The sequence below is a fragment of the Lemur catta genome, chromosome 13 (assembly GCF_020740605.2).
Source record: "Lemur catta isolate mLemCat1 chromosome 13, mLemCat1.pri, whole genome shotgun sequence".
Classification (NCBI taxonomy): domain Eukaryota; kingdom Metazoa; phylum Chordata; class Mammalia; order Primates; family Lemuridae; genus Lemur; species Lemur catta.
Window position 1 is genome coordinate 73,188,624 of NC_059140.1, and position 22,718 is coordinate 73,211,341.

The window sequence follows — 22,718 nt, forward strand, 5'->3', positions numbered from 1 at the left end:
TTCAGCACTTTTTTTTCATAAACATGCAACTCACTATAAAATACAAAACACTTGGCTTTCAAGAACAGCTTTATAAAGACACACTGCATCAATAAAATTTTTTTCTTTCTGATTAACTTTACACTGTAATGGAGAACTGGAATTTTTCTAATGTGTATATATCAGATTTTATATTATAGTGTAATAATTTGCATTTTCTGAACATAATGTTCAAGAGGAAATATCTATACACAATAACATTCTAGACTATTAAAAACTCATTCAAATTACAGAATTTTATTGATACAGCAGATTAATAAAAACTGAAAAGGGATGATGAAATGGGATAAAGAATTCAGTACATTATTTTATAACACACTCTTTAAAATTAGAATATTTTAAATCTCTTTTTTCTTAAAATTTTCATTGCCATGACAGGCCAGAAAATTCAGGGACCAATACTGAGCTGTAAAGTAATCAAACAACTTCAGGACTATTTCACAATTTGCATGGTGTCCTCTTATCAGAGGCACTGTTCAGGTGTAATGGCAGACAATTTAGCACCTCTGAAGATTAAGGGTGCCCAGAAGTAAACACTAGGTAAGATACACAAGGGAAAGAGAACATTTAATTCTCCAACAAATAGTGACATCAAGAAAATGACACCAATTGTTGAAAAAATTTTTTTTCACAGTAAAATTGCAAAGAATACAAATACAAACACTGACAGATTACTGCTTAAGATCTATTCTAACAAACTCTTTTCAAATCAATAGATCCAATAAACAGTTGGGTACTGTCAGTTTAAAGCCGCAGATAAAAGCTATACAAGCACTTTAGAAGTCAGAAACATTAAAAAAAAGAAAAAAGATATTTACAAGTTTCTTCTTTAGTTTATGTTTACATAGCCATCGCACATTACACCTTCACAAGACTCCATGGTCAATGTTATCATACGTATGGCTAAAGCATGTGACCACAAAATGCACAGGGTCATCAAAGTAAGGTCCAACTGTCCATTCTTCAGCAGTCCCATTTTGTGCATCAAAGGCTTTATTCAGCCTCAGGCTTGACAAAAAATGAGTTTTTCCAAAGCTTTCAAAAAGTTATTAATAACATTTGTTCATCGCCTTTCCCTTTTAGAACTTCTCCGTCGTACCTGAAAAGTCACCAGATGCTTAATTAAAATGGGTATATGTTTATAACACATAACAGTAATTATTTAAAACAATCTTTATTGTCACTTGTTCCTGATTTTCTTTGTTTTCCTTTCTCTGAAACCTTTCTCCTTTTATAATAACTTTCTGCCTTGGCAGCACGTATTTAGAATGCTAAAATATCTGAACTCTTACATGCCTATAAGTAGCCTTTCCCAGAACAGCAAAAGACAAAATTATTTTACTTCTCTATCGAATAATTTTAAGGAAAATTAACAGAAGTCAATGTCCACAGCAAGAAAAACAATTGCAAACAGATTAATCATTTTTCCACTTATGTTTCTGTGGTAAAAGAAAACATTTGACATTCATGAATTTACACTTACAGCTATGTTTCTGGATAAGTAGTTACTGAGTTTGGAACTTAACAACTACCAAATACACATAAATAACCTAAAAGTCAAACATACTATCATTTATTGGCAATCAGTAATGAAAGCACTGAACTTTAGTTCAAAAAAGCTCAGCATTAACAACAGGAATAGAAAAAGAATAGGGTTTTAATTTAATTAATTTACTGTGTAATTTTTCTCCGATGAAGACATCAATTACTCAAGACTCTTCAGCCTTATTTTTATATCCCAAAAAAACCCTTTAAGAAACAAGCCAAAGTAATTTTAGACCACAATTCAGCACATTTTCCTGTGTTTTGACCCACTCATTCACATAAATGAATCTTGGTGCAGATAGTGATTACATTAAATAGGACAGAGTGGCAGAGACCGACTTTGGAAACTGATTATAGAACTCCTGTTTCTTAAACAAAGAGGGTTGGCTGAGCTGATCCAAAAATTAATACGTGAAGATCAGCATTAGTATATCAAGAGAACAGCTCTTACTTAAATGTGTTAGTTACATTTTTTCCAAAGAGAAATATCTGAGATGTATTAACCTGCAAAGCCATTCATTACTTTAAAAAAAGGTCTCTCAAAGAAGTAATAGTTACTCGCAAAGTAACTATTACCAATTTTATGAATTCTCATTTAGCTTGCACTTCAATTCCAAAGGCTGATTTTAGTTAATATGTGATTTTATTCTGTGTAACTAACTTCTAGTTTCTATTGTGAAACTCAAACAGAAACATCAAACAGAAAGTTATAAAATATAAACAATAGTACACTTAAAGGATATCAGTGCCCTAACATCAAGGTACAACTTAAATGCTTACAGTGTCAATATTAGAATGCTACTGTACACTTCTCTACATTCAATATAGACTTGACATTTACACTTTCACTAAGCTACATCTGTTATTTTCACTAAGTTTCAGGTTTCCATAAAAGACATTTTCTCCATTTGCCAAGCTGGTAGATGAAACGACACTACAAAACTAATGAAGAAAAATATATAAATACTTAGAATTTTAAGACACAGAAAGTGCTAAATGGATCAGACCAAATATTTATCAACTCTATTTTATAACCCATACTACATCACATGACTCTTTAACAAACACATACATTCACTGTAGAAACTTCCTCTTCTTCTGTTTCTTCCTGTGGAATATCATCATTGACAGGAGAACTACCCTGAAACACATCTACTTCTTCACTTGAATCATTTTCTTTAGTAGCTGCTTGTTTGGAGCGTCCTACACGGCTAGAGTAAAACACATGTAAAACAAAATGAATATTCCAATCTTTAAGTAGACTACCTCATTAGAGAAAAAGCTTCAAGTATTTCACGAATTCTCTTATCATTTTTATCCTAAACCATTTCATGAGATAAGAATTTTTTTAATATTTGGAACCCTAAACCAGTGTTTAATCACAGAATCTTACCTACAAAGATCCACCAACTAACAAAAATAAGTTGAGACTGAGACTAAATCATAAATAATTTTAAAACGTAACACATTATCTGCCGTTTCTTTTATCCTTCCTAACTCAGTAAAAGGCATCTATGTCCACTGAGCAGAAAATAGTATACCAGTCTTATCTGACCTTATAAATTTGACTTACAGACATCTCAAATCATTCAATTTTCTCCACACCTCCATTGCTACCACCTAATTCAAACCATTTCCATCTCTTGACTCTTCTCTTTACAAAGTAATCTTTTAAAAATATAAGAACAGATGATGTCACTCTCCCTACACAGCTCCCCACTGAACTGAGAATTTTGTAAATTTCCTTAACATAGTATACAAGGCCCTGCAGATGGTCCTTGCCTACCTGTTGGTTCTCACCTCTCTCTGTTCCCCAGCTCCCCACAACTACAATCCAGCAAACCCCTGCCTTCCTTCAGCTCTCTGATTTTGCCAAAACTTTTCACACTTCAGATACTTCAAATACAGTGTTCTCTCCATCTGGAATGTTCCTCTCCCTACTCCCTCCCAGTCTATTCTCAAGTAATCTGCCTACTATTCTCAAGTAATCAACTCATTGTCACTTTCCAAAGAGAAATTACTTCCCCACCTCCCCAGTCCTCTCATTACATTCTCTTGTTGCACCCTAAATTTTTCCTTCAGGGCACACATCACAATTCATAATTCCATATTTATAAGTGATTATTTAATGACTGCATGCCCATTTAGATGGTAAGGCCCATAAAAACCATGTCTGTTTTGTGCCACTATATTCCCTAGCACCTAGTACTCTTTGAAACATAGGAGACATCAAAAATATGTAATAACACCATCAAGTCAAATGGATCCCTCTTGATATTTATTTTTTAAAATTAGGAACATAGCTTATCACTTCTATGAATAATCCAGAATATGTACTGTTTAATTCATATTCAAACTAAGCAATGTTTTTACTTGGTTCAGTTTTTCAGGATTAACGAAGCAACTATAGAAATTACATGGAAAATAATGACAACCTCGTGAGATTCCACTAAGGTCAGAACAAGAAAAACAGACAAATCATAACATATGTTATATACTAGCTCTAAAAAAAGAGCTTCACAGTGAAGGGAAGATAAGAAAGGCTTCCAAGATAGAGCACAGAATCTCCTTCTGTACTGATTTTTTTTAAAAGAAATACCTGTTTGTTAGATTTAGAACATTCATGGGAGGATATATGTAATTTTAGGAGATAATACAATAATCATTTAAGGCCTCACTTTTGTGATGCCCAAATATAAACTAAAGATATGAGGTTTGCTATTTCCTTGTTACATCTTGGGCATTTCATATTCCTTAAGAATCCTTTGTTGAGAAATAGTGATGCTCTTTGGTTGAATCCAAACACATTTATGTATGAAGCTGCCACAAAAATGTACTTACCTTTACTTTCCTGATAGAAAAATTACATGGAAGAAGGCATGAAGTACTAGCTAGATACTCAGGCACCTTTCCTCTTCCTGTGGAATACACAGGAACAGGAAAAACGCTAAGATAATCAAGTAATTATCCAAGGTATGCTGGCAACTCTTAAAAGTCAAGCCACTGATGTAATTACTAGGATTACTCTCAGAGAAAGTGTGCAAAATTTCTGACTAATACAGGACATGCTATTCTATTTCCACTTACATAACTGAGAAGAAAAATACTGCTAAATCTATAAATTATAGAATTGATGCTCTTGTAACATTAATAATTCTGGGTACAGATTTGTTACTACACCTCTCTTATAAACATGTTTGTGTAAACATCTAAAACCATATGTAGATATAAATAAATTAGATTAGAAAACAAACAAAACCAAGATATCAAAAACTTAAGATCAACATGTGCTAATTAATTTCTATGGATATAATTTAAGAAAAATAATGCCTGTTACTTTCCTACTATAAGTTCAAAGAATAAAAGCAGAAGTGTAAACCTATTTTTTTAAAAAGGAAAAGGTGCTGATGGGAAACAAGAAAAATTGTAGAGTGGAACGACAAGGCAACCTGGTCAATATGTGGTAGTTACTTAAAAATATTTTTCTGTCTCTTTAGATACCATAATGTCTATATAAGAAATAATAAACTATTTGGTATTCATTTATAAAGATTTTCCTAGATCTATGTTACCAGGGGGTTAACTGGGAGAACATCAATCACCTAGGTAAGTTTATAAAAACGTTCTTACCTGGTGTAATGGGGCTACATACATGGAATTTAAATGCAGCAATATGTATGTTTATAAATTTATGAACTTTTCCAAAATAATTTGAAACTGGTTTGAAATTTAATATTATTTACAACTTACACATTTTTTTTTGGTTGTGATGGTGATGGCGTTTTTGATGGTCTTCCTCGTCCTTTCTGTGGTGTGGATTGTGTGGATTCAACTGCACTAGTTTCAGGAGATTCTGCTCTGCTTTGGGGAAGACCCAAATGTGGATAGCATCAAATTATGATTTATAATATAGTAACTAAATATATGTAGTTTAGAGTTACACATACTTACCTTTGCTGTGCTCTCCTTGATGCTCGGTGCTGTTTGCTTTTTGATTTCTGTTCTGCATTTCCACTTTGTCTTTCTTCTTCTTCCTCCTCCTCTGCTGCTGGAGGTCCAGATTTTTTTTTGCTTCCTTTTTTAGAGGTTTTCATTGTTGGCTCCTCTTTTGGTGTGCCTCCACCAAGAGGTTTTGGTGGACGGCCTCTTTTACCCTTTTTTGGTGGACTGTTCTGTTCATCCTCATTTTCTAATATATCTTCTTTAAGCCTCTTTTCCTCAGGCCACTGCTGTTCATCCGATTCTGAAGCTGTATGGCCTCTTTTCCGACCTCTCTGACTGCCTTTAGGTTTCTGTTCCTGCACCAACTTAGTCAGGTCATCCACACCTAATTTCTCCTCTGGGTCTGTGACGGGTGTTTTTTTACGGCTTCTAGGCTTCTCCAATTCAGACTAAGGGGGAGAAATACCACAATTTATCTTTATAAAATTGTTAATATGCATATTTTGAAGAATAAAACAAATTATCCATATTTGTCATAAACATGTATCTAAGTAAAGTATACAGTTCTTAAATACATCAGAATCATAACTATTTATTTGCTTTCATTAATAGTTTTTAATGAAAAAAAATTCTCTGGGTAAGAGGGTAAATTTTCATTCTTACTTTTAAGCTAGTGCCTTAAAAGGAAAACTCTCAAGATCAGTATCTTATTAAGATATAAATTTTAATGCAAAGCTATTTCATAAAAAAGAACATTCAAACTTCAATGCTTGGTCCTAAAGGAAAACTATACTAAAGTATATTTTGATGGTCAATTTAAATAATTCTTACTTTACCACACATTCATAATAAGACACAAAATATTAACTATGTTATATATTATGCTTACAACATCATAAAAGAACTATTTTTATTTTGCAAATGAAAGTTGCAAGATACAAAAGTTAAAAATATTCTTCATTATTAAAAATTTTGGAAACACTTCTGAATCAGAGATACTACTTCTTTCTAGGTATAACCGAAAACAAAAAAAATAAAAATAAAAATAAATCAGTGGCTATCAAATTTAAAATAAAATCCTAGTCCATATTCAGAGAATTTATGTGTAAACCAGCTGATGGAGACCAAAGAAATTCTCCAAGAACTCAGGAATGAAGTGTATGTGTGAATGTTTATAATTACAAAGTTAATTTCCAAAAAGTCTACACCAATTTACATTCTTAAAAATCAGTGAAAAGAAAACAACAACAACTATTGGATTACCTGTATTGTTATGTTTAGTCATTGCATTCCCTACCTGTGAACTGCCTGTTATGTGCTTGGTATTGTGTGATTTGCCTACTTTGTTTACTGGACTCTTAGTGTTACTGGACATCAATCACCTAGGTAAGTTTATAAAAATTTTCTTACTTGGTATAAAGGGGACACATTCTTCTACACTTTAGTATATGTTTAAATGTTTTTTCCATATGCTATGGACTGAATTGTTCACTCCATACATACCCTACCACTGTCCCGCCAATTCATATGTTGAAGCTCTAACCCCTCAATGTGATGATATTTGGAGATGGGACCTTTGGGATATAATTTGGTTAAGATGAGGTCATGAAGGTGGTGGGGTCCTCAAGATGGGATTAGTGCCCTTATAAGAAACACCAGAGAGTGTGTGTACTCCTCCTCCCTGCCCCTGATGTGAAGAGCATAGCGAGATGGGAGCATCTGCCAGCCAGGAAAAGCGCCCTCACCAGCCCTCATCTTGCACTCCCAGCTTCCAGAACTGTGAGAAAATAAATTTCTATTGTTTAAGCTACCCAGTGTATGGTACTTTGTTATGGTAGCCCAAGCTAAGACACTATTGTATCTTGTTTCAGAACAGGATGTAAAATGAGGTTCTAAATTGTTTTCCCCCACACCAAAAGAGACATCCAATCATTTCAGAATCACTGACTTGTTTGTGTTACGTTTTGAAAGAGAAGAATGTTTCTGGGGTATTGTAACAGAAGCACAGTATTTTACCAACTATAAGTAAATATGTTTGTGTCGGGAACAGCTGATCCTCTCTTTATTACTCCTTTTTTATATCCACTTATTTTTCCAAATGAACTTGAAACAAAAATCACACTAAAATTTTACAATTTTATATTCATTTAGAACTTTCATTTTTTTTTTAATTCATTTTCCCCATGGAGGAAAATGGAATTGTCTTCTCTTTAAGTCTTCCATGTATCTCAGGTTTTAGATTTTCTTCCACATAGGTTCTCCCTACTTCTTTTTAAGGTTATATTTAAATCAATCAGTCACTCTATCTACCCTATCAATGTAATTTTATTGTTGCAGTGGTTATTGTGATGAAGAAAATCCCCTTCTTTCCCACAAATGCGTGTTTGATATAAAAAAAGATGAGTTAGTTACATACATACAGATACATGTACAGATGGATACCATGTTGCATTCTTGTTTTTTAATTGCTTCTATTATTTTTCCATGACTACAAAAATAACAAAGAATTCTCTCTTCTCTTTCATTGTTAGCCTCTAACTTTTTTTTTTTTTCCCCAAGACAGAGTCTTGCTCTTTGGCTCTGGGCAGAGTGTGGTGGTATCATGGTAGCTCACTGAAATCTCAAACTCCTGGGCTCAAGTGATCCTCCTGCCTCAGCCTCCTGAGTACCTGGGACTACAGGCGCACACCATGACACCCAGCTAATTTTCCTATTTTTAGTAGCAATGGGGTCTCTCACTCTTGCTCAGGCTGTTCTCAAACTCCTGAGCTGAAGCAATCTTCTCACTTCGGCTTCCCAGAGTGCTAGGATTATGAGAATGAGCCACCGCACCTGGCCTATACCTCTAACTTCTACTTCATGTCTTCTTTAATTGGTTGAACATTCTAAAACAATTTTAAATAATAGTGGTGACAAGCACAAGGAGTGAAATTAATAAGATCAAATCAGAACTAAATGAAATGGACAATAGGAAAACTATACGGGAGATTAATAAAACAAAAAGTTGGTTCTTTGAAAAGATAAACAAAATTGACATGCCTTTGGCCAGACTAAATAAGACTAGAAAAGAAAAATCTCTAATAACCTCCATCAGGAACATGAAAGGAGAAATTATAACTGATGCCACAGAGATACAAGACATCATCTATGAATTCTACAAAAACCTTTATGCACACAAACTGGAAAATGTGGAGGAAATGGACAAATTTTTAGAAACACACAGCCTCCCTAGGCTCAACCAGGAAGAAATAGAATCCCTGAACAGACCAATATCAAGAACTGAAATCGAAACAGCAATAAAAAACCTTCCCAAAAAGAAAAGCCCCGGACCAGCTGGTTTCACACCCAAATTTTACCACACCTACAAAGAAGAATTGGTGCCTATCCTACAAAAGTCATTTCACAACATCGAGAAGGGCGGAATCCTCCCCAACACATTTTATGAAGCCAACATAACCCTGATACCAAAACCAGGAAAGGATGCAACAAAAAAGGAAAACTATAGACCAATATCCCTTATGAATATAGATGCAAAAATTCTCAATAAAATCCTAGCAAATCGAATCCAGGTGCTTATCAATAAAATAATCCATCATGACCAAGTGGGCTTCATCCCAGAGATGCAGGGATGGTTCAACATACGCAAATCTATAAATGTAATTTACCACATAAATAGAAGCAAAAACAAAGACCACATGATCCTCTCAAAAGACGCAGAAAAAGCATTTGACAAAATTCGGCACCCTTTTATGATAAGAACGCTTAACAAAATAGGCATACACAGGGCTTACCGAAAAATGATACAAGCCATATATGACAAACCCATAGCCAACATCATACCAATTGGGGAAAAACTGAAAGCATTCTCACTTAGAACTGGAACCAGATAAGGTTGCCCACTGTCCCCACTGCTATTCAACATAGTGCTAGAAGTCCTTGCGAGAGCAATCAGGCAAGAGAGCAGAATCAAGGGTTTTCAAATGGGGACAGAAGAGGTCAAACTCTCACTCTTTGCTGATGATATGATATTATATCTAGAAAACCCCAAGGAGTCAACCAAGAGACTCCCAGAATTGATAAATGAATTCAGTGAATTCTCAGGATACAAAATCAATACACACAAATCAGAGGCATTCATATATGCCAATAACAGTCAATCTGAGAACCAAATCAAAGACTCAATACCCTTCACAATAGCAACAAAGAAAATAAAGTACCTAGGAATACACTTAACTAAGGAGATAAAAGACCTCTATAAGGTGAACTATGAAACACTGAGGAAAGAGATAGCAGAGCATGTAAACAGGTGGAAACCATACCATGCTTGTGGATCGGAAGAATCAACATTGTTAAAATGTCTATACTACCCAAAGTGATCTACAGATTCAATGCAATCCCTATTAAATTACCAACATTATTTTTCACAGATACAGAAAAAACAATTTTACGCTTTGTATGGAACCAGAGAAGACCCTGTTTAGCAAAAGCAATTCTAGGCAATAAGAACAAAATGGGAAGTATTAATTTACTAGACTTCAAACTATACTACAAGGCTGTGGTTATTAAAACAGCTTGGTATTGGCACAAGAACAGGGACACAGACCAGTGGAACAGAACTGAGAATCCAGATATAAAACCATCCTCACATAGCCATCTAATCTTTGACAAAGCAGACAAAACCATACACTGGGGAAAAGATTCCTTATTCAATAAATGGTGCTGGGAAAACTGGATAGCCACATGAAGAAGACTGAAACAAGACCCACACCGTTCACCTCTCACAAAAATCAAATCATGGTGGGTAAGAGACTTAAACCTAAGGCGTGAAACTATTAGAACTCTAGAAGAAAATGTGGGAAAAACTCTTACAGACATTACCTAGGCAAATAATTTATGAAGAAGACCCCAAAAGCAATCACAGCAACAACAAAAATAGATAAATGGGACCTGATTAAATTAAAAGGCTTCTGCACTGCCAAAGAAACTGTCACAAGAACAAACAGACAACCTACAGAACGGGAAAAATTTTTCGCATGCTACATATCCAATAAAGGGCTGATAACTAGAATCTATTTAGAACTCAGGAAAATCAGCAAGAAAAAATCAAACAACCCTATCAAAAAGTGGGCAAAGGACATGAACAGAAATTTTTCAAAAGAAGACAGAAGTATGGCCAACAAACATGAAAAAATGCTCAACATCTCTACTCATCAGAGAAATGCAAATCAAAACCACAATGAGATATCATTTATCTCCAGTGAAAATGGCCTTTATCAAAAAGTCCCAAAACAATAAATGTTGGCGTGGATGCAGAGAGACAGGAACACTCATACACTGCTGGTGGGACTGCAAACTAGTGCAACCTCTGTGGAAAGCGATATGGAGATACATTAAACAGATACCAGCAGACCTACCATTTGATCCAGCAATCCCATTATTGGGCATCTACCCAAAAGAACAAAAGACATTCTATAAAAAAGTCATCTGCACTCGAATGTTTACAGCAGCACAATTCACAATAGCAAAGATGTGGAAACAACCCAAGTGCCCATCAATACATGAGTGGATTAATAAAAATGTGGTATATGTATACCATGGAGTACTACTTAACTATAAGAAGCAATGGTGATATATATAGCACCTCTTGTATTTTCCTGGATAGAGCTGGAACCCATTCTACTAAGTGAAGTATCCCAAGAATGGAAAAATAAGCACCACATGTACTCACTATCAAATTGGTTTCACTGATCATCACCTAAGAGCACATTTAGGAATAACATTAATCGGGTGTAGGGCAGATGTGGGGCGGGGGGATGGATGTGTACATACATAATAAGTACGATGCGCACCATCTAGGGGATGGACACACTTGAAGCTCTGATTCGGGGGGGGTGGGGCGTAGGGGGGACAAGGGCAATATACATAACCTAAACTTTTGTACCCCCAAAATATGCTGAAATAAAATAATAATAATAATAATAATAGTGGTGACAGCAGGTTGCTTGATTTTTAATAAGAATGCTTCAAAGTATTTTGCCTTTAAGAAGAATGAAATTGACTACTGATTTCAAATAGATAAAACTTTTAGCATGTTAAGTAAGTATCCCTCTTGAACTAGTTTACTAAGAGTTCATATTTGTCAAGAACAGATTTTAAGTGTTATGCATGTCTTCTTGGCATGATCTGAAACTATCATGTTTTTGTTTTTCTTATTTGGTTTATTAATTTATTGTATTAAAAGATTTTTTTATCATTAATCTATCCTTACATTGGGGGGAGAAGATCTATAGATGATTCAATTTCGTTTATTAATATTTAGAGTTTTTGTGCATAAATTTAAAATTAGCTGTTGTTACTCAAAAATCAAAAGAGAAAAATTAAAACTAAATTTAAAATGTCACTTCTAATTTTAAATGCTACAAATCTTTTTGCTGTCCGAAGATCTAAAAAGGTGGTTGAATTCCTTTATGCTTTGGAATAGGTTGATGGTAAATACAAAATCCAGTGTCCACAATACCATAAAATAATCCAATTTCCTCAAACAACACAGTCTGATTTTTCATTCTACACATTTTAAAAACACAGTATAAAACTGAGGTTGAGAGTAAGAAATAGGGAAAAGATATTATTTACATTTATATAAATGTATATAAAGAATAATTCCTTTGCTGTAAAATTTCAATGTGAAGCTGTACTTTCACTATAATCTGTGGGTCTTTAAATTGAAATTGTATTTCATAATGCTCATCTCTTTGAGGGTACTTCAGTCATAACCAGCTTATTTAATAAGGTTCTTCTGGCACCTCTAAACCCAATGTTACATGCTATCCATGCCACAACAGATAGTAAAAGGCCTCCAATTTCAATTATACAAATAAATCTTAAGAGCTCAGAAATTTCAAACTGTTCTATGAGACATAGAGTAGACTTTGCTCTTTACTGCTTCAAAAGGTAGAAGTAGATATGGAATAAGAAATATTTAGAATTAATAAAAACCATGTTTCCCAACTTTCCTGGGGGTTGAGCATATGGTTATGGGTGTGGTACAATATGGGTGTGGGTATTAGTGACCTAGTAGACTTTTCTAACAAATGAGAGAAATCATGAGCTCTCCATTTAAGGCATTTGCAAGAACATGGTGACCAACTCTCATGAATAATAATGAATTTTTACACTAAGTAAGAACTAGAAGACATAAATAGCTTTTCCAATTCAAGGATTCTCTTGTAAATCCAGACAACAAGATTCCTTTCAGGCTAAACAATCAACTTTTAATTTTGCTTAGGTGAAATTTTTAAATAGCCAATAAACATCAGAATTTACAGTACATGTAGTAAGGATTTGGTAAGAATTTTAGGATAATTTTTTCTAAGTGGAAAGAGAAACAAACTGGCAAAATAAATTACTGAAGAAACCCCCCAAAAACACTGAGATGTGTAATACTGGGCCAGTGGAAGAAAACAAGAGGGGCAGAGAAAGCAAGAGTAATTATTTTGTTGATAATCCCCTACCTCTATTAATCAAGTAGATTCAAACACTTTAACTTTTATCACTATAATAACCATTAATCAAAAGTATTAATCATTATAACCACCAAAAAATAGCAGCAACAATTCATTTAGGCTAATTCATTTATTCTCATAAACGCAACCAACTAAATACCCATAGTTTACACATAAGAAAACTGATTCAGAGAGACTAATTATTTATTCAGGAAATGGTTAGAAGATGAACTGAAAAGTCAGAATGAGCCCAATTATTAAGTCCATTGAGTTGTGCTGGAATACATAACTGTATTCTATATATATACTAAAACTTACCAAATTTTATTCAAATGACATTTACAAATTGTATCTACCACACAAGTTATCGTTTATATAAAGATTTAAAAACTGAGTAAAAACTTCATGAGAACTGAGGCACTTCCTACCTTTACTAGAAGCTTATTTAGTAAAAGGCTCAACAAATCATCTAAATGAAAAAGCCTTGAAGAACTCTTGTTCCATTCTCATTCTCTATGGGTAAGTCTAAACATACTGTGTTTAAACAAACAAACAAACCCAAAACCCCCAAACCCCAAAAACAAAAAAACAAGCAATTCTGAGTATGGAATTGGCATGTTTCATTCCAAAGACCCAAGAATTAAGATTACTTATCACAATGAGAAGCAGCACAGAGATTCAATATACTTAAATTACATAGTAATGGATAATTATAAACTCAAATTTGTGATTAAAACCACTAAAAGAAAATCAAATGTCAAATTTGATAGTAATGTTAACTGGTTTCAGTGTAAAAATTACTATTTATATAGTAAAATTATTAATATTATAAAATCAATGCAAATATCTCACCCTTACAAGATCAGAGTCTTCTCTCTTGTCACTTTTTTTCCCCGGCAAAGGTGAAGACATTGTGTAATCTTCATTTTCACTGTGATCCATTTCAGAACTATCAAGCCTTTCAATATAGACATTTATAATTGTTATTACTATCAAATAACCTTAAAAGATCTTTCTGTTCCCTAGTGTAGCTTTATAGGGAAAGGTTTCATTCTTTTAAAAAATTAATCAGTTTTATTCTATGATATTTAGCACCAAATCAATAAGCAATGAAGCTCATTTAATTTAGTATAGTGGGGAAATTTAAAAAAAACACATAAAAGTTTTTTTCCTAAGTGTTTTTAAAACTGAAATTCTATTTTGGAGGGAACACAGAGCAAATTAAAACTTTTTTTGTTGGTAAGTTAGACTAGTCCACACTGCAACCTGCCCTATCCCCATTATACTTTTTCTTCTCTCTGTATCTCGCACTTAACACCCTCTAACACGCTATAGTTGTTACATTTATTATTTGCTGACTACCTTTCCTTACTGGAATGTAAGCATGAATCTTTTGTCAATTTTACTTACCAATGTATACTATGCACTTGAATCAGCGCCAGGCCTAGAGTAGGCACTCAATATATACTTGTTAAATGAATTAACAGCACATGCTCTTATTCAATGGTATAAAGGTCCAGGCTTTTGTCCTAGGTAGTCTCATCTTTATCTGGTTCTTAAAACCATTTATACATTGTTGAACCCTAAATCTCAATCTCTGGTACCACCATCCTGAGTCCTAAACTCACATATCCAATTGTCTACTCAATACTTCAGGTAAAATTCTATCAAGCCCCTGAACTTTAACACAGCCAAAAGTTGTTTGGACACTCCTCTTTTCCCCACCTCCCCCAAACAGACACATATAAACACACAGCCTATTCCTCCTCAAGGCTTCTATTTCTCAGTAAATGGTACCACCATATATCCATTTTTTCAGGTAAAAAACCCAAGATGCATCTTTAAATCTTCCCTTTCCCTAAATATTCACATCCAATCCATCGGCAAGACCATTTGGATCTAACATCAAAATAAAATCAAAATTTGACTATTTACCATCTTCCCTCTTCATCCCTTCCCTAGATTACTATTAACTGACTCCTAACTGGTTTTTCTATCTCAATGCTAGCTCCTCTGTAGCACATTCTGCATAAATTGTCTGGGAAATTTCTTTAAAAGCACAAATTAGATCTCCAGACTCTGTGACAATATCTTCCAGTTGCACTTAAAATCAAATCCAAATTCTTACCATGATTCACAATGTCAGACATAACCTGGCTACCTCTCAACTTCCTCTCTTACCATGTTTCCCTCATTCCTACTCTCCAAGCAAACTGGTCTCTCAAACATACCTAGCTCATTCCAAAACAAAGAGCCTACTGAACAGATGGAATTCAGAGGGAAAAAAGTAACAACAGAGATTGGTCAAAGGTTGAAAGGACATTTAAAGAAAAGAATATTGAAAAAGTACAGGAGGAAAATTAAGACACATTTATGTTGAATAACAATAGGAAATAAGGAAAGGGTGAAACTACAATTATCTTGAAAGCAAACAAGGGAGCCAATTAAGATTTCTGAATAATGAAATAACATGACAACATTAGCATTTTTAAAAGATTAGTTAGCAGTGATACAACATACCATTGTGAGAGGAATAAAAAGGGAAATAGTCAAATACTACAATAATTAAAGAGAAGAAATGAACTAAATGATAACAGTAAAAAGAGAAATACAAAACATTATATAGAACAAAAATTGGCAAAACTTAGCAACTGAACAAATATAGATGGAGGAAGAATCAAGATAATTTTGAGACTCTTAGCCTACATTATTGGGTAAATTAGATCACTTTTGATTATAACAGGAATTCAAGGAGAAAACCCAGTAATTTAAAAAATAAGTTGATGGAAATGCTTTTGGTCATGTTACATATGAGACCATCTGCTAGAAAATGTCCAACTGATACAGCTAAAGGGTCACGTAGGTATTAGCTACTAAAAGTTATGATTAATACAGGAATTTAAAACAAAATAAAAGCTATACATGTAATTTTTTCTTCTATTTCTATCATACTATATATCATTCAAAATTTATTCAAAATAAGGAAATTGGTAAGATATTTTAGAATGTCTCCTCCTTTCTTTACTGATTGGTTACGAACAATGCAAAAGATAGCACAGTCTTTCATAATAACTTGGCAAACCCCCAAATAGTGGCAGTTGAGCTCCATACAATACCCTGCTAACAAATGGTGTCTTAAGCACTTATGTTAAAATCAGTGAAAGGGTTAATTATTTTTCCTATTATTCCTTAAAAAAGAAAAAAAGAATCATTTTTAGAACTATTTAAACAAAGAGTTTGTAAATATACATGGTAGAAAGAAATTCAAACTATACCAAAAAGTATACAATAATCTCCCTCCTATACTAGGTTACCATAAACAATGGTAAGATTTTGTATATTCTTCAAAAAACTTTCTATGTATATATTAAAAATGTGAATATAAATCCTTTTTCAAAACTTAAAGATACCATAATACTCTTTTATACACTTTGCCTTTATCACTCAATAATGTGTTGTGGACACTCTTCCATGCGGACTCAGCCCCCATCATTTTTAATGACTAGGTTTTCCACTGTATGTGTGTACCACAATATAAGAGTTTTACAATTGCCAGACACTGAGGTTAGAAACTAGTTTATGTGTACTAACACAGATTACCCCAAGAAGCTAAAGTATGAAAGGCTAAGACTGAGCACCCATCCAAAATGAGCAAGCAAATAAACATGAACTTGTGACTACCAATGTTAAATGGGAAAGTTAAGTTATGCATTCATTTCCATTCACTGACATGAAATGTTTTGGTTTACATTATTTTAGATCTCATAGCCTTGCTGGAATCCTAAATGTAAAGTATGCTATTTCAATACTTACCTCCCTTTTATTCTTCCAGGAGAGCTTGGATTTGAGCTGCTACTTGCATTGCTTACAGTTTCCATTCGTGATGATTTGGTCTGAGATTGTTTGCCTGCTGATGAAAGTGGTTTATTAACAGCTCCTAGAACATTGGTTGTTTTAGGCTGAAATGAGAAATGTACATCTCTTTTTATTAGGAAAAGCCAAAATAACTTACATGTAAAGAACCGTAATTAACATCTCTATCAAGGTATTCACATACAAATCATAAAAAATGTCCCAATCCTTAAACAAAATAAGAATTACAAATCGAACATCACTTGAACAAATTAAAAACTATATATATAGTATTATAGTTGAGTTTCTTATTTATTTGGACGAAAAGGTTTACACAGAAAGTGAGAACAAGTATAATGTATAGTCAACAATGAAAACAGATAAACTCTTGCTATACGAAGGACATAAAATGATGCTTTTCTATTTAAAGATTTTTATCTTGATATTAGGATAAGAAATCTAAGGATCAAGGTCTCCTTGGGCTTTAATACAAGCTAAAAAGTAAGTTTGTGTATCTCAGCTTACATCTATCTAGTAAATATAATTATTTCTTACCAGTAAATGGAAGATAGCTAAATAATTATATTTTCTACCTCGAGATACACAAATTTTTGAAGAAATACGTAATATTTCTTCAAATATGCCAAAATTCACACTAAAATAAACTACCACATAAAAATTAAAATGATTCTCAAAACGTACTTTTCCAGGAGTGAAAAACGATTTCATTTCTGGAGGCAGATAATTTTTGGTGTTACTGAAATTCTACAAGCAAGGGAAAAAGAAGTAGTCAGTGAATATTAAAACACTGTATCTATGAGGTGGTTCAAACGCCAACAAAGCATAGAGCAGTTTTTTGTTTTAAAGTACATAATAAAGTACATACTTATTTAAACTAAATAATGAGTTTAAACACAAAATTTCAGTCACTGATTTTAACTGCTTTAATAAGCTTAAACTAACCACCTACCAACTGTAATGTTAACAAAACATATTCGAGTGCTAACATGCTAGCACTCTAAGAGCACATCAGAAAACACATGCTTCCGTAATAAAACCCTCCAGGGAAGAGACCACATACACTCCTGTTATCTTGCTCAAACAAAGGTGAATGCTTAAAAATAGACAGCCATCTTAGCTACTGAGTAAACCTACAAGGCTGTTCCAAATTCCTATATACTGCTAAGACTGTAATTGGCATTTTGCTTCAAAAACCAGAAGAGAATAGTGGTGGTTTCCAGACTCTGTTACTCAATGTGATCAGACAAAAATTATGAGGGATTAGATAAATTATGAGGGAGTAAGAAGGACTGTGGAAAATACCTTTTACATCTCACACAACACTTGAGTTTTTGGAGAGTAGTTTGGGAACATCTTGCAGTGTTCCTATGGTCTTGGGCATATTCCAGTGTCTGTTCTAAACTTGTTTCCCCATACCAATTTTATGCCCCATCAAGGACTTTTAACTCCAAACTGTATCTCTATCAGCATTCTCCTTCCCATTTTGGACAATGGCCATTAATCCACAAATACACATGTTTTAATCACATTTTTGCCTGTGTCTTCAGACTGGCTAAAAACTAAACATAAACACTACTAGATCATCCTAACTAATCTCTGAGCCTTATTTGTGTTCTCCAGTTTGGCCCATATTTTGGTCTTGAACCACATTTTTAAGACTCATAGTAATCTTTCCAGTTCAACAGCAGTGGGCCAGCTCTTGATACTGATACCTCCTCATCTTCCCAAAACCTAGTGCTGAGAATGCATTTTATTTCAACTTACACAAATTCTAAAGCAACTACCTTGTCAGGTTGAGTGAAAAAACGAGCTGGTAGGACTGGGTCTTTAGGAGATTCCAAACTGTATGTGGTGCTCTTTGACATGATGATATTCATGGCAACATCACACACGGTGTACAGTTTCTGCAATGGTATTTTTTAAAAATTAGGTACTTAAGTTGGCATCCTAGACTCTGTAAATTAGGAGTAATTCTAGAACATGCATCCAGTCTAAATAGTAAACTAATGAAAGCAATAGTCAGTGTAAACATTTTAGCTTACAGTATTGTTTTCATTAGTTGCTACTAATAAAATTACTACTAACTCTACATTAGTAATTCTAATTACTACTAATAGAAATACTAATAGAAAAAATTATTTAACATTGCCTATAAATACTACATTCACTTCATACTCTAGACCCAAATGTTTAAATCAACATGGAACCATAATTATTTATAAAGAACTACATACTTCATTCATTTTTGCATCATCTGGTCCTTGGGCATCTTTTGTTTGTTTAATATTTTCTACCATCTTTCTGATAAATGCATGACTGTTATTTTCATTTTTAGCCATTAATATTTCCAGAACAAACCAAAGACATCTAAAAAAACAAGAAAAAATAAACATAGAAGAAAAATAATCTTTGTTTAACACAAACTAATTCTAAATATAAATACAATGAACCTAGATTATAACTCTTAAGAGGAGAAAAAAATTAAAATAAGCAGCTACAAATCAGCAGGAGAAAAGGATATGTCATACATACATATACCAACACATCAGCAATGCAGATGTAAGCTTGTAAGACCCTTCTCAAAGTCTCACTAAATTTCCCAAGGAAGCAGGTTAAAAAAGAAACATAAATGGTGGAAAGAAAGAAGTCATCTTCACCCCTAGCTATGACAGGAAGTGAAGACTCCCTAAAAGAATAGTTGGGCTCTGAATAAAGTGAGGCCATGGATATGCAAGACTGACTGTAGTCTTCATGGGAAGTCTTCAAGAGAATAGCTAAGAATCTTAACTAAATAGCTAAGAATCTTCATCAATAGAGAGGAAAAAGTCATAGTTGACAACTACACATGCTATCTCTGCTTAATGAGGGAAAAATTAAAAAGTTTGAGTAGCATAGTTTTAAAGTTAATTACATAAAATTCTATTTAATAAAAAATGAAAAGTGCTTTGTCTATGTATTATGTAGACAGAAACAGAGTTATAGTTGATACATAGAGGAGACAAGTAACAGGAGAAGGAAGAGAAAGAAATACGAAGCAAGGCATTATCCTAGAATAGAAAAAATAACCTTTAAAATATCAAATATAGAATATGTTCTTCTACAGCGGCTCTCTGATAGAATGGAGACTACTCATGACTATATCGGGGCAATTTAGAAATACAGCCCAAAATGTCTAATAAATTCTAAAAGATATTTTCTCTACTTTAAAAAACCAATGTTCTCTGATAGAGAGAGATGGCCAGAAGTTTTTATTAGCTATAATCACTCTAACATAGAACTCATTTTGGGAGAACTAATTGCATTATTTTTGTTAAAAAATGGAAACTGTGGCAAAAAAGAGTAATTGCTTTTTCCCTTGCTATGAGAAGTAATCAGTAATTTGACTTTATTCTCCTGAGGTATCTCAAATATTTAACTGGAAAATATTTCTATAAATCAAGAAAGAATTATTTTCCTTTAATAAGGAAGCTAAAGGCATAATAAATTAATTGATTCAAAACCACAAAGGTCATCTTTTATTGTAACAGAAGGAAGACCAGGGACTCAAGCTTACTATATTCTCCTATTCCACAACATGACATGTATAGTGTTTTCAGCATTTCAACAACAATCTTTAAAAGAATTACAAATGTCATAAACTTTAATTAGAGAATCACCAATCAAGTCTTGAGTGGGAGAAGTTCCCTAGTTATAAACTTGGCCCATTATTAAATTAGACCATTCTCTATTCCTATGGAGGAAGACAGTTACTGCAAAGAAAAATGTGCTTACTACACAGGTAAAGGAAATTATTAATTCAACTCACTTTAAATCTACAATTTCAGAAGGTAGGAAAAGATAAAAAATGAAATGGAACCTTTTAATGGATTATTTCAATAGAAAAGAAACATGAGACTAGTAGAGAAATAGAACTAAAGTACAGTAATTATGTTTAATTAAGTCTTAGAAAATTATAAAATACATTAAAAAATGTAACATGAAGAGATGGTATAAAAAAGACAAATAAGAGCAAATAAAGGAAAGAACTTTAAATACCTAAGAAATAAACTACACCCATAAACTAATTAGAATTGAGATCCCATTATCAACATTAAGGGGGAAAAAACAACTTTCAGAAAATATGAAAATGGGATGGAAAAACTCTTACTCTTTAACATCTTTAAGTTGTTCAATATCCTGTACTTTGACATAATCTGGGTCATGTGCCAAAAGGTGAATTGTATATGGAACAACATACTCTGGTAGAAGAGATAATAATTTTTCTGAAAAAGAAAAAAAAAAAGAAAAGAAAAAGAAAAAAACAAACAAAACAAAAACACCCAGGTTAGAAAGCCAAATATTAGACACTCTCTCTTTCATACTGTATTTCCTGTATCCCAAGAGTTAATCAGAGTATGGCTATAAGAAAAATATACTGAAATACCATGTTAAGGTTCATGATAAATTAGATAGTTTATTCATTCATCCATCATGTCCATTATTGAAATGCCTACTAAATACACCATGGGCTGAGGCTACAAAGGCAAATATTTCAGTTCTAAAATGCATATGGAAAAAGTGAACCCAAACAAACCATATTCATTATTGAGAGACACAAGATCTATTTTTTCTGTTATTATGAGCAACCCTATGTTTAACATTCTCTTTGTAAGCTTCTGAGCAAAATGAAAAACTTATAGTGAATCAGAGTCAGTATGGCACAAAATTAGGAAGCAATGTTTGATACTATTTTTAACAGAAGAACAGATACAAAGGAGTGGACTTGAGAGTTTCTGGGGCATTTTAAATAACAAAAAACATCTTTTTAGTTTAAATTCAAATATTTTTATATGTTGACTGAGATTAGCACATTCTGTTAGAGAGGTCAGAATAGTAACCTTAACTAAGTTTAATAAAGGGTATGTATTTATAAAAACACTGGTATCATATTCTGGACAATTTCCACTTATATTTCCTATTTTCAAAATAAAAATTTAAACAGATGTTTAACCTGGTAGGTAATATCATGTGTGTCAATAATGCATCAAATTTTCTTTACTTCTACTGTTGAACTTGCAGAGAATGATTTGTGTGTAACACCATTCATTTCAAGCCAGGCACAAAAGAAAAAAAGTAACAAGATTCATAATTCAGTGAAATTAAAATTAAATTCCATAAAATATTCATTGAGTGTATTTACTATGTTCTAGGCTTATACTGGAACCTAAAAATATAAAGATGAGTAAGACGGGTAAAGAGTTTACACTAAGCACCAACAGAGACAGAAGCTATACTTCATGTGAAAAGTGCTCTAAAATAAGAATAGCTAACACATACTAAGTACTTCTTTGGGCCATGCATTATGATAGATGCTTTATACATATAATTTTTCAATTCTCACAACAATCATGGAAATGAGTATAATTATACCAATTTTACAAATAAGGAAACTAAGGCACAGATTAAGTAACCATCCCAAACATAAACACTAAATGGCAGAGGTGGGATGTGAATGCAGAACCATCACCTTTTTCTAAGGGAAAAAAAGAGAAAGAAAGAGGGTCACAATGAGCAGTAACAGCAATAACTATATTTTAAAGGATTCAAAAGGTGCAAAACACGCTCCTTGGTTTTTGTTCATTTATTTATTTGTCTGCAAGGGGCAGGAAATTTCCAGATAGAGTTGACAACAGAGAAAAAAGATGGCTGCACAAATTTCAAGTAATCTAGAACACATGGATCACAGAGTTCATTTTAGGGAATGGATAGAGAGAAAGCACGAAACTCAGACTGAGCATGCATTTCAACTTTACCCTATGAGCAATGGAGAATTAACAA

The 22,718-nt window shown here is 33.2% G+C and overlaps 1 protein-coding gene across 7 annotated transcripts in view; it reads right to left on the reverse strand.

The window, feature by feature from the left end:
• Nucleotides 1-256: 256 nt before the first annotated feature.
• PDS5B (PDS5 cohesin associated factor B) overlaps nt 257-22,718 on the reverse strand; it is a 163,933-nt gene continuing 141,471 nt past the window's right edge. For 2 of the 7 annotated variants that reach the window (XM_045566939.1, XM_045566940.1), the window contains exons 26-35: nt 21,049-21,163; nt 19,136-19,268; nt 18,686-18,805; nt 17,583-17,645; nt 16,842-16,987; nt 13,881-13,986; nt 5,536-5,975; nt 5,335-5,445; nt 2,657-2,795; nt 257-1,138 (exon numbers count right to left, since the gene is read on the reverse strand). In XM_045566939.1, coding sequence (XP_045422895.1) covers nt 1,103-1,138; nt 2,657-2,795; nt 5,335-5,445; nt 5,536-5,975; nt 13,881-13,986; nt 16,842-16,987; nt 17,583-17,645; nt 18,686-18,805; nt 19,136-19,268; nt 21,049-21,163 — 1,409 coding nt within the window. In that variant the 3' untranslated portion in view covers nt 257-1,102. The remainder of the gene's footprint in view (nt 1,139-2,656; nt 2,796-5,334; nt 5,446-5,535; nt 5,976-13,880; nt 13,987-16,841; nt 16,988-17,582; nt 17,646-18,685; nt 18,806-19,135; nt 19,269-21,048; nt 21,164-22,718) is intronic. The other 5 variants (XM_045566941.1, XM_045566942.1, XM_045566943.1 and 2 more) reach the window with 5 other exon arrangements.